The sequence below is a fragment of the Gekko japonicus genome, unplaced genomic scaffold (assembly GCF_001447785.1).
Source record: "Gekko japonicus isolate JY-2015 unplaced genomic scaffold, Gekko_japonicus_V1.1 scaffold42, whole genome shotgun sequence".
Lineage (NCBI taxonomy): Eukaryota > Metazoa > Chordata > Lepidosauria > Squamata > Gekkonidae > Gekko > Gekko japonicus.
In genome coordinates, this window is record NW_015165831.1 from 147,806 (window position 1) to 162,856 (window position 15,051).

A 15,051-nucleotide genomic window follows, 5' to 3' on the forward strand; every position below is an offset into this window, starting at 1 on the left:
AGTCCTGAGGAATTTCAAAGGAAGGGGGAAATGAACATTCAGATTTGAATTTTAAAGACAAAAAACACATTCAAAACCTGAATGGCAATTCTGGAGAATTTTGAATATTTGCAAGCATGAAATTCTATTCTACCACATCCTGCAGATAAGTTTGGAGCTTTCCTCAGTACAAGAAGCAGGACTGGACTAGGAGGGGAAGGGACTTTGGAGCAAGCCATGTCGAGCAGCTTTTGTGACACTAGAATCCAACACTTGCAGGAGCCACTCAGCTCAGTGGGGCCAACCATGGGCATTAGCTCACCCATTGCTTCATCCTCCAAAATGGCAGCAGTGCAGGAGCAGACAATTGGTGAGCCACTTGCCACTGCTGATTAAAGGTCTGAGTCCAGTGGTCCCTGAGCAGCCCCGTAGTTAACAACTTTTTGCATGTCTGTGTGGTACTGCCATGCCCATACTTCTAAATAATAACTACTAAATAATAACTAAATAATAAATACAAGTGGTTTATTGCACAAAAATGTTTCAGGTTTATTATTTATTATTACAGTAATAGTCGACGTGATTGGGAACTAAATTTTTCTAAGAATGTATCCATATTGATTTGATTTGTGAGTGATTTCTCATAACCAAGCAGCACTAGACTGCAATTGATCTATATTCCTCACATATTATAGTCCTCACGTATGTATTCTCAACAAGGACTATAAATCCTCTATATATTAATGTATTTTAGTGTATTTCTTTTTCAGAATAGTATACTGAATGTATGCAAGGGGTATTAGGATGTCTGCTGAAATAACAGCATTTTTTGGAGGGGGAGGTAGTGTTAAGTGTCCTCCACACCTGACAGGAGAGAATGAAGATTCCCAATCCCAGCCTACAGTTTGAAGGGAAAGAAGCAGACATCGGAGCCAGGGAAAGGGCAAAGGAACCTTTCTGCTCTAACCAACCCGTGGTCATTTGAGCCGGTCTGGGGCAGTCAGTCCAGCCGGCCTATCTGTTGTTCTCAGGTGTGTTTGTGTGTGGAGGGAGTAAATCTGAGGCTGGCAGTGGTTCCAATCCGATGCTCCTTCAGGTAGTTAGGCTATAAAAAGAAAAGAAGAAGGAAGGTCTCTCTCCTGTCTATCCTGGCAGTGGAGGGAGTCTTGTGGTTTATCTTCAAAACTTTGTCTTTGGGGAAGGCTGAACTCTGTTCCGGGTGTGTGTGTGTGTGTCAAGTTTAAATACAATTTTTTAAAGTTTTTTTTTTTTAAACCCTCTTTACCAAGGAAAGGAAACCCATTCTAATTAGGAATCTGATGGGGGGGAGCTCCTAGCTTTTTTTTCTTTTCTTTTGCAGGAAAAGTCTTTGCTCACCGATTTGAGACACGGGGAGGAGAAATGTGATCAAATAGCCCCCCCCCCATTTCTGCCTAAACCCCGCACCCTCCAAGGCGAACTGCTTTCTAGCCACGGGAAAATAACTTTCTGCTCGGTTCCGATTTCGCCACCCCCCTCGTTCGTTTTTTTTAAAAATAAACAAACAACTTGAGGAGTGATCCAGAAACAGAGCTGGGGGGGGGGAGGCGTTGGTCCCGGAGAAATGCGGGATCGCTTCCCGTGCCCGGCAAGCCCGAACCCTGGACACACTGACTCTTCTGCCTGCCGGCCGGCCTGCCAAAACCACAACCATACAGCCCGGAAAATCTACAGCAACTAAGGTTCAAGATGCTCTGGATTCTACAAAAAAACAACAGGGACAGAACACTTTTAAAGCTCCGCTGTCTGGAATGGGGACATGAAGTTTCACTGTCCTATACAGAACAATATAGCGTAAGATGTGTCTGTGGCTTTAAGAAAAAGCAGCTTCACAGAGAACAGAGACCACAGCAGGCTGTTGCAAGTCAGAGTATATCTGAAGTTAAAATGCAGGATTCACTGGGGGGGGGGTTGTCTCCCCTTCTCACACTGTGAACTATCCTGTGTCTGGGGAAGAAGGCATTTATACTCTGCATGTACGTGTGTTTACATTTAAAAAACCCTCCATCATTCTTGTACACTGGGTCTACTAGCAGTATATCTTAATACTGTGCGGCAGGTGAAGCTACAGGTCCCCTGATTTATCTTGTGGAAGCATTCACACAACCAACAAAAGGGCAAAGTCCTCCCATATAATATCAGTGTACAAGAAAATGTTTAAACTGGGCACCTGACTTGACTTAATAGTCTTGTTTACTTTCTAAAATGACATTTTATTTAAGAAATCTGCACTCTCAAAGAGATTGCTATGTAGTGCATTGTCATCAGTTTTGCTTTGTTTTTAAATTCCTGATGAAAATCACAACATCCTGCTCATTTACACAATTACAACTATTTATGCAGGGAAATTGAAGTTGGCAATCATGCATTTTGGTGCAGAAGTTAAAAGAAAAAGCCCTCAAGTGAAACGCATGCCTGGTTTGCTGTCATTATTTCTGCATCACACTGCGAAGGATGTCGTTCTAGGAGAAAACTAGCCATTTCCAATACATTTTTTGTTCTTTGTTTAATCCCGGATGATAAAAGATAGACAGGATTCTGACAAGCGAGCCGTGAAGAATTTCAGAAATGCAAACTTGTCTTGCTGGGTAGAGAAGTTCTATCAGAATCACTGTCCCTTCAGCTCCATAACAGGGGTATACACTGTTTTTACTTTATGTGATCACCCAAGGTAACTTACAGCAGAGAATTAAAGCTTCATGACCAAAATAACAACAGCAGCTTGCAATCTTTGCAAGTGTTGAGTCATGCACATAGCAACAGACCCACAATGGGAAAACATTAATGCTTTTTATATTGGTAATCATCTGTAACATGAGCAATTAAGTACAGTACTAATGGACTATGGCCAAGAGCCTGGTACTAATATTAAAAACTGACAGAGATGAATAGGTTTGGAAGCAAAACTGGGCTGACAAAGACATTTTTATGAAGTGCTTGGGCTGATTTGATTTAAACCAATCGGAAAGGCAGGTTCAGACCAGTCAGCCCTACAGTGACAATAATGCATTCATGGGCACTATACAATTCCTGCTACACTTTAAATAAAAACATCCATTGATTTGACAAAACACACATACACACAAAACTTAACCAACCTGGACTTGCATTATTGAACTCATTAATAAAGCAAAAGAAGAGCCTGCACTTCATATCTAAAAATAACACTTACTGAACCCACTGGCAATATAATATCTTTTTTAAAAAATGAAACTGCTTACTGGATATGAATCATATGCAATTAAACATAGATACATTCAGAAATCATTTTTAGCCTTCTTTTTTAATTTGGGAGAGAAGCCTTAACAATAAAGCTTTTATACATGATTTGTTAGTTAGCATCATTTAAAAGATGGGAGCAGGAAGAAGTGTCTTTTACTGTCATCCCACTGAGAGCAATGCTAGTGTTTTTGACTAGCAGCAGTTCTTCTCTGCCTCAAGCAGAGGTCCTTCCTGGATCTGTTACCTGAGATCCATTTGTTAAAGGGACAGCAGCTATTAAACCAGAAGGCTGGTGCATTGCAAAGGATATACAAGCCACAGTATTTCCCCCTTCTACAACAAACCATTAACAACAGTAATTCAAACGCTTAGAAAATTCTGCTACACTGTTTCTAATAGTGTTTTAGTCTAATGCCAGCGAACCGCGGGTTTGTTAAAACTTGCACTGACAAAACAAATTGCACAACTTAGGGAACTCCTCAAGTGAGCTAAATATATTCAGCCTTTGTTCCCCAAAATTTACTTTGAATATCTGCAAAAAACCAAACTAATGTGAGGCAAGACTTACTGAGAGCCCCAATCAATTTCAAGCGTGGGGTAGTTTCAGGAAAATGGGAGAATCCCCCCCCCCCCAATTTCTTTCCTCATCTGCCTTTGCACTTAAAATCCACACTAGCCTACAAAGTGCAAAAGATACTGCTTTTAAAAACACTGCAGGTTCAATGTGCTTTTGTTGCCACTATTGAAAACCTGCTCAAGGAGTGTCAAGGCTAAACAAAAACACAGGAGCATGAAAATATGGAATGGCTTTCACTCACAGTGCAACACTCCAGTCCAAAACAGACAATGCAAATCCTAAGCAAAGGTATAACTTTCGGAGTCCACTGAAGAGAGACTGAAATCCAGAGAACCAAAAGCACAGCAGAAAGTTGTGCACTCCGTTTGCCATTCGCAGAGAAGAAGAGAATGGGTGAGGAGAGCATAAACATGCCACAGCTTTGAACAACTTTCCAAAGTATGGGTGTTCTGAGGAGAGATTCCCAGGCTTGACTAGGCACACCCTTTTATCCCCGCAAAAGGAGACCGGTACAGTAAGAAGGCTCACCGTCCCTCTGAGGGCAGCAAGCGCCCAACCCCAGGTTCTAGGGCCCTGCCAGGCCTCTTAGCTCCAGCTGGAGCAACGGGAAGGAGGTGGAGGGAGGCAGTGATGCAATAACACTTCCAGTTTGTACGTGGAAGTGACATCACGATGCTCTAGGAAAGGTGGACAAAATTTCTAGAGCGTTGTGATGTCACTTCTGGGTGCAAACTTGAAGTTAAGCGATATCATCATGTGCCGTTTCTCCCCATCCCAAAAAGCTCTTGCTAGTTGCTAGCACTCTGCTGGCAACTCTACCAGAAAGGAAAGACGCAGGGTTGGATGGAACTTTCCTCCCTTCTCCTTCCCACTGCAGCCTGTTGCTCTCCATGAAAGGCTGCTTGTGAGGGATAGGGACCCCTGAGGAATGGCATGATGGTGGAGTCTGCCGCAGGAAGGGGGAATGGATGGAATGTGCCAATTTAGTCTGGATACAAACCTTAACAGTTTGTCAGGTGGGGAGAAGGGACAGACTAAGACCGATTCCCCATAAGCAGCTGTGCCGCCCTCGCTCTTCTGTTACCCCCGCCTGCATTGGTCAATTTCACACTATTCACTGCGTGGCCACATGTGGACCTGCAGGGCCCCCCCAAAAAAATTTCCCCCGCGTCTTCTTGATCCTTGTTTTTTGAGATCGAGAAGACACGGGGGAAATCGGGGAGGAGCTGCGGGTCAAAATGTAGCCACGCAGCGAATAGTGTGAAATTGACCAGTGCAAGTGGGGGAAACAGAAGAGCGAGGGCGGCACAGCTGCTTGTGGGGAATCGGTCTAAATATCTCTTCCCCTTTTTCCTGTCCCACATAACATCATTGATCCAGGGTGACTGCTAAAGTTACCGATGCAGTAAAGACTGAAGAACAGATAAGTCTATTTCAGAAACATATATAATCCAAATAAAACAATTGTTCTTTAGCAGATACACAAGATATTTTTAAGAAAGCATTTTCACAAAAATTCATAAAAGACCAAATCATACAAGTGATCAGTTTTATTCAGCGGTATGTGTCTGTGAATAATATAAGTACTGTATCCATATCCCATTGAATGATTGAACTATTACTATCACTCATTCTTTACAGGCCTTTTTGGAAACCGTAGCATACTATTTCCACTGTGTATCAATGAGAAAAATAAAACTGCAACAAGTTAAAATAGTTTTTTAAAATTTATTTTTACATTCCTATTTTCTAGGAGTTTACACTTTTGTTACAGTTAGTGGTGCACCAAAAAACTTTCTGCTGCACTGTGACCCCCAAAACAAACCAACAACCTAAACAGCACATATTTTTTTTCCTTAAGAGGAGATGGCAGTGTCCCTGCATACTGACTACTACCACTGATGAACAGAGCTTAGAGGACTGGGGTAGAGTTGGGTTGCAGAGTGTGGGAATAAACAGAGAGACAGAAATACTAGAGACACGTGCCCTCTAGGTTTCCAGTTTGATTTGGGAAATCCATCTACCACTGGCGCTATAAACCAGGCAGTGCAAGGACACCACTCTCCACTATCAACAGTATGCTTATATCAAACACATGATTAGTGCTGACTGAATGCTTTCTCCCTTCCTTCTTTCGATGAGTTCAACTGCAATGGACAGAGCCAAAGTCCCACTGAGATCAATGGGACTTAAGAGACCATCTGTGTACTTAAAATCCATTGATTTCAGTAGGACCAAGTAACTAACTTTCTTTCTAAAACCGTACACATGGGCTGCTGGATTGCAATAGGAGCTGCTGAAAACATAGCCCATTCCTATCTGCGTGGACTCTTTCATTTACATGGCTTTACCCAGGCTTCCATTTCTTGGCTGTGCTACAGCAAGATTGCTTTAAATGTTTTAATTGATGTTTTTATGCCATTGTGTTTTTTCCCCCAGTTCTGATTTTAAATGTTTAAATTATGTCGTTGCTGTTGTTTGGTTGGTTTTAATGGTTTTAAAATGTGATTTTTGTCACGTATGCTTAAAAATTGTTAGCTGCCTTGTTGGTCCTTGTGAGTGTAGAAAGTAGGCTGGCTGGAGATCTCCCGCTATTACAACTGATCTCCAAGCGACAGATTGTTCAGTTCACTTGGAGAAAAATGGCTACTTTGGAAGGTGGACTCTATGGCATTATAACCCAATGAAGTCCCCCCCCTTCCCCAAACCCCACCCTCTCCAGGCTCCACCCCCCCACATCCAGGAATTTCTCAACCCAGAGTTGGCAACCCTAATAAAAAGGCAGGATATAAATGCTGTAAAATAAATAAACAAACGGTGGAGAACTGGCATCTACCTACACTTTATTAATGTCATGAAGCAACCCACTGCTGATCAAATGTTATTGATACTGTGGTCTTCACACTGGGATTTAAGGTTTGCAACTGTCACCTTTCTCGGTATAGCTCACAGCTCACCCTTCAAATAAAGCATGTATGCCCTGTGTGTCTAATAAAAAACAACATGCCATGCTCGTAGATGGTGATAAACAAAACACTTTCTTGGCCCCTAAAGGCAGCTAGTTAGCGATCTGGAGCATGAGATCACATTGCTTATTCCAGAGCTTGAAAGCACACATATTTTATTAATGGCCTGCATTTTTCTCAAAATTCTTCTAAGGAAGCATCACAACTGTATCGCGTTATCTGATGTACCCTGGATACCAAAGCTTTGGAAACTATTATTAACTCAGAAAAGGGTATAAAATCAATGCTTATAAAACAGTGAGTCTGTTGCACTTTAGAAAGATAAATGGCTGTCAGCTGCGGGAAGGGAAGGAGAGAGCATTAAAGGAACAGGGAAGAAGATTTTTTTTTTTTAACCCTGCGACTTATAATGGGAAGAACATTCTTACTAATTTGAAATGGGCACAGATTGCTTTGCACAGATCTGGAATAGGCTTTTAAAAACAAAACAAGCCTTCATGCAAATTCATGATTATGATTTCTTCAAGCTATTGTCTGTTTTGTTTGTTTCTAACAGTTTCTGCATGACAAGCGTGAGTAAAATGAAGGTATGAAACAGAAAAGAATCAGATGGCAGATTTGTTTGCTTTGCCATAGGACACACACACACTCCCTCTCTCTCTCTCAGGTTTAAATTACAGTATTACAGGGCCAGGCTGGTGATGGAATATTTACTATTCCTTTGTAAGAGGTCTCCCTCTCTCCCCCACCCCACGCACCGAAGTCTTTCCAAAAGGCTTTGAAGGTTCTCCAAATTAATATCCCCCCTTTTATTAAACAAGCATTTCAATATTTGTTATCTTACCTTTCATAATGTCTACGAGTACATGTGGCTGCACTTGTGCTTCCAGGGTTACCACCTAATTCATCATAAATATGTTTCCATTGTCGCCGAGCTGTTATCTGCAAAAATGGCAATGGAAAATTTAATCTTGCATCTTTACAGATCCCCCCCCTCAGCATTTGAGATCACAGCAACAAACATACGTAGAGCAAATTTAGAACAGTATGTGCCAGGAGCACGGCTAAAGCTACAGTATTGATGGGTTGTACATGTATCTATGGCTCTCTCAGCAAAATATGATTTTTCATACATTTGTTTCCCATAATTCTATTTTTCTTGGGTACAATTGGGTTTTACCGCTGTCTCATTATCAACCCTTTTTGCCATTTTGTGTGTGCAATTTCTAGAAAAGAAACTTCAATCAATTGAGGGCCATTAACTATAGAAATGTATGCAGACAAATCCCTTGGTAAATTATGAAAACGAATTTCAAACCAAGCGCAAATAATGATTACATAGTTATTTTAACCGAGTTAGTGAAAAAACGAATCCACGCAAGCCCTTAATCCATGATAGGCTCCCCTAAATCCACACAAAAACATAATCTACAACTCTATATGCTACAAGGTGTTTATTTTCATCCGCCTGTGTCAGTAAAATATACAGATCAAATAGTAATGGAATCTAAACATTCTCCAATGTTAATATTTAAGCTATGTCCTATACTTGGCCAAATGGAAGGAAACAAACATCTTGTAAAATATTAAGTTACACACCACAGTTTGGGGGTGAGGGTGGGGGAGGAAGTTCACTGGGGCAACCATTAGGATCCAATACAAGTAACATACAAAAGATCTGGCAACAGAATGGTTCTAAATGCCACTGCTTTTTGATATAAGCTTGCAACACTGAAAAACAGGAAGATAAATAAGGAATAGGAGAGGCAAAGGAATTTACCCTTTTCTGCATGCAGTTCATAGTGGGGGTGGGAGGGGGGATGGTTAGTGAAAATTGCAGAGTAGTGATGGGGACAATCGCTGGAGGAATGGAGTCATTTTTGTGGAATACTGTGGCACTTAATATATTCAAACCTACAGGCTTCTTTACAGTCACCCACAGCGCTTGCCAGAGGAGTTCACCAAAGAGCCAAAGGCAGCAATCAAATGAAAACAAATATCAAAACTTGCAATTTGGGGCCTATAATTTTAATCTAAAAAAGAGGAGATGAGTGGAACGGTTAAATATTACAGGGTAAATGGTGACTTCCCTACTCTGCATAAAGATAAAATGCTTCCTTTGCAGAAAGCATGCTTCAAAAGCAAAAAGACATGTTATTTGGTAATGTTATAATTTCAGAGAAACATCCTTGAAGCTTATCTTTGTTTTGTACTCATTAGACACAACTACCGCCTACTTCTAGCAGCCGATTAAATCAAAATGCCTATTTGTTCATCAGTAGTTTGAAATGCCTAAAATTTTGATAAATCTGTCTTGTATGTGAGAAAACTGAATATACACTTACAACTGGTGTCCAAACTTTTTTTTAATTTAAAGAAATAGTTTAATTTTTTAATTTAAAGAAAAAGTTTAATTAACATAGACATTACATGTATACACCATGAGCTATTGATCCTACATCCATGTACTATCAGGATATTGTATGCACAGATACTCATTCCATCCATACAAAATTCCCTACTAGCAAAGCACTGCTATGCAGATTAGTCCCATCTAAAACCATTGAAATCAATTGCTTAGAGTGGAGTAACTCTGCATAGGAGTGCATGGCAAATCTATCAGCCCATGGGACACATCACTTGCAGACCTACTACCTTGTCTTCCATATGTGGAAACCTAAATGCACAGTGCATCACCAAGGGATGACAACCTCCAGGTGGGACCTGGTGATTCCTTGGAATTATGGCTCATCTCCAGAATACAGAGATCACTTTGCCTGGAGAAAATGGATGCTTTGGAGGGTTCACACTATGGAGTCTCAGAGCGGCTTACAAACTCCTCTCCCTTCCCCTCCCCACAACAGACACCCTGTGAGGTGGGTGGGGTTGAGAGAGCTCTTTCAAGAACTGCTCTTTCAAGAAGAGCTCTGCCAGAACTATGGCTTGCCCAAGGTCATCCAGCAGCTGCAAGTGGAGGAGTGGGGAATCAAACCTAGTTCTCCCAGATTAGAGTCCGCGCACTTAACCACTACACCAAACTGGCTCGTACCTCACTGAGATCTCTTTCCTTCCCAGGCCTCACCCCCAAACCTCCAGGAGTTTCCCAACCTGGAGCTGGCAACCCTACCCCCCCCCCGATCCCTCAAGCCCATAATAAGTCAGAGAAATAAAATGCCACAAAAGGAAATAAGAGCTCTGAATTTTTGGGTTCTGTGCTAAGTGCTATTATAGCTTTGAAGACCAAGGTAAAAATGGGCTGTACTCTTACAATTAAAACTGAATCACCAGTTTATCTAGACAGGTTAATACAGTTATTCTTATATCGTTATGTATGTCAATTTGAAAAGTTAATGCTAAAAGTTTGGATTGTATGTTTCTATCTTTAATAAAAAATTTAACTGAAAAAAATATTAAAACTGAATCACTCCAAGATAAATGTACATTTTAGGAGAAGAGATGTCCTTCTTCCCTATCTGTTAACATTAATTTTTAAGGCGTGGAAACGTTCAATAGAACATTCATTGTCTAATCCAAATTCAATTTGTTTTTGGCAGTCATGCTTGCTCTGCAATCAATAGACCGGTTTCACTTATTTACTGAAGTGACTGTGCTAAGTTATGCTGACGTGGTGCTGAAATACCCGCCGGTCCTGGGAGTCTTGACACCATGTTTTATTTAACTTCAAAAACAAGCACTTAAGCCTGACATCATCTTCTAAGAGGTTGTGAACAAAGCACCGACTTCTGGAAAATTCACAAATCCCTGCAGCCATTCAAATTTAACATTTTCATTATCCAACAGTGATTTTTTAAAAAATCTTTCATTCTACATATTTAGGGAATTTATATGCCATCTCTCCAGAGACTAGCCCAAGGACGCTTCCAGGTAAAAACAATAGCATTAAGACCATAAATACAAAATAAATTATCAACATTTGAAACAAGCCATGGGTTTTAAAACAGGATAAAACCATCATTAGCTGCCCCAAATATCCATAGTACACATATCAAAACTCTGCCCCTTCCCATCTCTCCTTCCTGAGGAAGATATTAAAACGATATGGGGTGGCACATCTTACATTCAACTATGATATATCCTACACCAGGCCTATGTCACTTGCAACTCAGCAAGACAAATATAGTCCACTGGCCATGTTCAGCGGCCCAAGAGTGGCTCAGTAAATTATGTTTTTCTGCCTATCTGAAAGTGCAAAAATGGGGGTGGGTAACTAAGCACTAGGAAACCGTATTTATAACGTTGCTGGTGGACTGCATTAGGCTTGGTGGGTCACAGGTTGTGCAAACCTTGTCTATACAACTGTTACTATTCCACCGGAAATGGACAGATATGCTTCTGACTACAGTAGCTTTCACATGGATAAAATGGTCAACTACTCACCATTCTAAATAATCTTTTTAAAATATCTGAAGTGTATTTTTTGCTCCAAAGACTCAAACCAAGAGAATGCAAAACCAATATTCTGCGTTTTGGTAGCGTACCATAATGCAAGAAACTCATTATAGACCTCCACCCTCTCGTTACCTGTGATTGAAACGAGTTCATCAGGGGTGCAAAATCTAACTTAAGAATGTGTTTACAAAATATAAAAAGCACATTAATACTCCCTGTATTTTTCTTGGTTAGCCAAAACTAAAGAAGTCTGCTTGGTGTTAATGATGCAGGCATATTACAAAACTGCTTGGTGATTTATTTGGAGGCTCATGACTATTAATAACAATCCTGACAGGATGGAGCTCCAGTCTCTCCTTGGAAAAAGGAGTATGACAGAATAAGGTGGCTCTTGCCTGCTGTAATTTTGGTTTCTATTTCCTATTATTTCTGAAACATGTTGGGATTTATTGAGTTAAAGAACAAACAAAGTTAAGAACATAAGAGAAGCCCTGTTGGATCAGGCCAGTGGCCCATCCAGTCCAACACTCTGTGTCACACAGGGGCCAAAAACCAGGTGTCATCATCAGGTTCAAGTTCCTACTTACTGGGTTACTTTTAAACTTTGCTTTTCTTGAATGGGCTTCTTCATGTCATATTAAAACTAGACCAATTTTGTAAGAAGCTTATTTATTTATATATTTATTTATTTTGGGGGTTTTATTCTGCCTTCTGCAAACGGGCTCAGGGCAGATCAAAACAAATCGAGTCAAATAAAATCACAGTAAGAAGAAGAAGAAGAAGAGATTGGATTTATACCCCACCCTTCACTACCCAAGGGAGTCTCAGAGTAGCTTACAAACTCCTTCCCCTTCCCCTCCCCACAACAGACACCCTGTGAGGTAGGTGGGGCTGAGAGAGCTCTGACAGAAGCTGCTCTTTTTCAAGGACAGTGGTGCCAGAATTATGGCTTGCCCAAGGTCATCCAGCAAGTGCAAGTGGAGGAGTGGGGAATCAAACCCGGTTCTCCCAGATTAGAGTCCGCGCAATTAACCACTACACCAAAATAAAAACAAAAGACAATAAAATTGGTTGCACGAATATAAATCTGTTGGGGCCACAAGGTGAAATCAGATGGGCCCTTTCAGCAGGTTGGGTCTAAAGCAGGGAGGCCAACTGAGGTGGACGCCTGCTGCTTCAACTGAAGGCCTGGTGGAACAGCTCTGTTTTGCAGGCCCTGCGGAATGATAAAAGGTCCCGACGCAGGGCCCTGATCTCCAGTGGGATCTGATTCCACAAGGCTGGAGCCAGGGCAGAAAAAGCCCTGGCCCTGGTCGAGGCTAAATGGATGTCCTTTGGGCCGGGGGTAACCAGTAAATGTTGGTCCTCTGAGCGCAAGGCTCTTTGGGGCACATATGGGAAGAGACAGTCCTTCAGATATGTTGGTCCCAGGCCGAAAATGGCTTTGAAGGTTAGTACCAACACCTTGAAATGGACCTGGTACTCAATCGGTGGCCAGTGCAAGCGGCACAATACTGGCCAAATGCATGCCCACACAAATAAAGGGGCATCTCAGTGAAATGAAGGGGTATTAGGACAGTATAACATTTTACTTTTCTTATTTTAACAAAACTGATTGTTCAGTGGAAGGAGTAGGAGAGAAAGTCATGCTTTACTGACGGAAACAAATGATGTTGCTTTTCAACATCTATGTAAAGCCTCTGGGAGACGTCATCCAGATATGGGCTGAGCTGTCACCAATGTGCAGATGACATTCATTTCAATCTTGTACTATCAGCAGATCCAAAGAAGGTTGTGGAAACTGTGAACAGATGTCCAGAGGCAGTTTTGGCATGGATGAGGGCTAACTAGCTGGAATTTAATCCTAACAAAATGGTGGGGTACAGGTGGGAGGCAGGTCTGACCCAGGAAATGGGCTGTCCCGTTCTGGATGGGGCTGCACTCCCCCTAAAGGAGGTTCATAGCTTGGGGGTGTTCCTGGAGCTGGCCTTCCTGTTGAATAAACAGGTGGCAGTGGTGAGCAGGAGTGCCTTTCACCAGCTTTGGCTGGTGAGCCAGTTGCAGCCCTTCCTGGGCAGAAAAGATCTTGCCACTGTGGTGCATGCCCTGGTTATATCTACACTAGATTACTTTAATGTACATTACGTGCCTGGAAGACTGTCTAGAACCTAGAGTTGATACAGAATGCTGTGCCCAGAGTTTTGACTGGAGTGGGTCATAGGGACCATATCACTGAAGTCTTGCTCCACCTACACTGGCTTCCATTTGCTTCCTGGCTCAGTTCAGGGTGCTGGTATTGACCTTTAAGGCCTGGGACCAATATACCTTAAGGACCGCCTTCTCCCATACGAACCTACCCATTTACTCCTGTCATCCTTGGAGGCCCTACTTTGGTTGCCCCTGCCATCTGAAGCTAGATGGGTGGTGACCTGAGAAAGGGCCTTCTCTGCTGTGGCACAAAAACTTTGGAACTCCCTCCATAGGGAGATTCATCTGTCTTGCACTACTGGTGTCTTTGGCCAGCAGGTCTTTTGTTTTTGTTTTGTCTGGCATACCCCAATAATGTTACTGGTCCTTCTTCTAGTGCTGTGTATTTATATGTTTTTAATTGAATGGAGTTTTATAATTTTAACTGTATTGTTAACTATTTAGATATTTAGATAGTTTGCTGCCTTGTATATCCTGATTGGGTGGAAAGGCGGCGTAAAATGTTTTAAATAAACAAATTCCCAGCAGGATCCAAGCCATCATATGTACATATTTATATCATCTGTGCTAAATATAAACTGGTTTTGTACTCATATATGCCAAGTTTCTATGGTCATCTTTGCATACAGATTTGTGTGCTTCTAAATTAAAGATGTTGTTGTTGTTCAGTCGCACAGTCGAGTCCGACTCTTCGCGACCCCATGGACCAGATTACGCCAGGCCTTCCTGTCTTCCGCCGTCCTCTGAAGTTTGCTCAATTTCATGTTTGTTGCATCTATGACACTGTCTAACCATCTCATCCTTTGCTGTCCCCGTCTTCTTTGACCTCCAATCTTTCCCAGCATCAGGGTCTTCTCCAGTGAGTGCTCCCTTCTCATTGGGTGGCCAAAGTATTTGAGCTTCAGTTTCATTATCTGGCCTTCCAGGGAACAGTCAGGGTTGACTTCTTTTAGGATTGACTGATTTGATCTTCTTGCAGTCCAAGGGACTCTCAAGAGTCTTCTCCAGCACCATAGTTCAAAAGAATCTATTCTTCGGCGCTCGGCCTTCCTTATAGTCCAACTCTCGCAGCCATACATGACTACTGGGAATACCATTGCTTGGACCATGCGTATTTTTGTTGGCAGGGTGATGTCTCTACTTTTTATCATGCTGTTTAGGTTCACCATCGCTTTCCTCCCAAGGAGCAGGCGTCTTTTAATTTCATGGCTGCAGTCACAGTCTGCGGTGATCTGGGATCCCAGGAACGTGAAGTCTGTCACTACTTCCACGACTTCCCCTTCTATTTGCCAAGGAGTGATGGGGCCGGATGCCATGATCTTAGTTTTTTTGATGTTGAGCTTCAAGCCCACTTTTGCGCTCTCCTCTTTTACCCTGAGCAAGAGGCTCTTAAGGTCCTCTTCACTTTCTGCCATTAGAGTGGTATCGTCTGCATATCTGAGGTTGTTGATCTTTTCCCCAGCAATCTTAATTCCCGCTTGTGATTCATCCAGGCCAGCATTTCGCATGATGTACTCTGCATATATATTAAATAAGCAAGGCGACAATATACATCCTTGTCGTACTCCTTTTCCTATGCTGAACCAATCAGTTGTTCCATATCCGGTTCTAACTGTCGCTTCTTGGCCCTTATACAGGTTTCTCAAGAGA

The 15,051-nt window shown here is 41.9% G+C and overlaps 1 protein-coding gene across 2 annotated transcripts in view; it reads right to left on the minus strand.

The window, feature by feature from the left end:
- Window positions 1–15,051, minus strand: part of ARID5B (AT-rich interaction domain 5B) — a 261,009-nt gene that overhangs the window by 21,117 nt on the left and 224,841 nt on the right. For both annotated transcript variants that reach the window (XM_015410813.1, XM_015410812.1), the window contains one exon: window positions 7,628–7,725. In XM_015410813.1, the coding sequence (XP_015266299.1) occupies window positions 7,628–7,725 (98 nt within the window). The remainder of the gene's footprint in view (window positions 1–7,627; window positions 7,726–15,051) is intronic.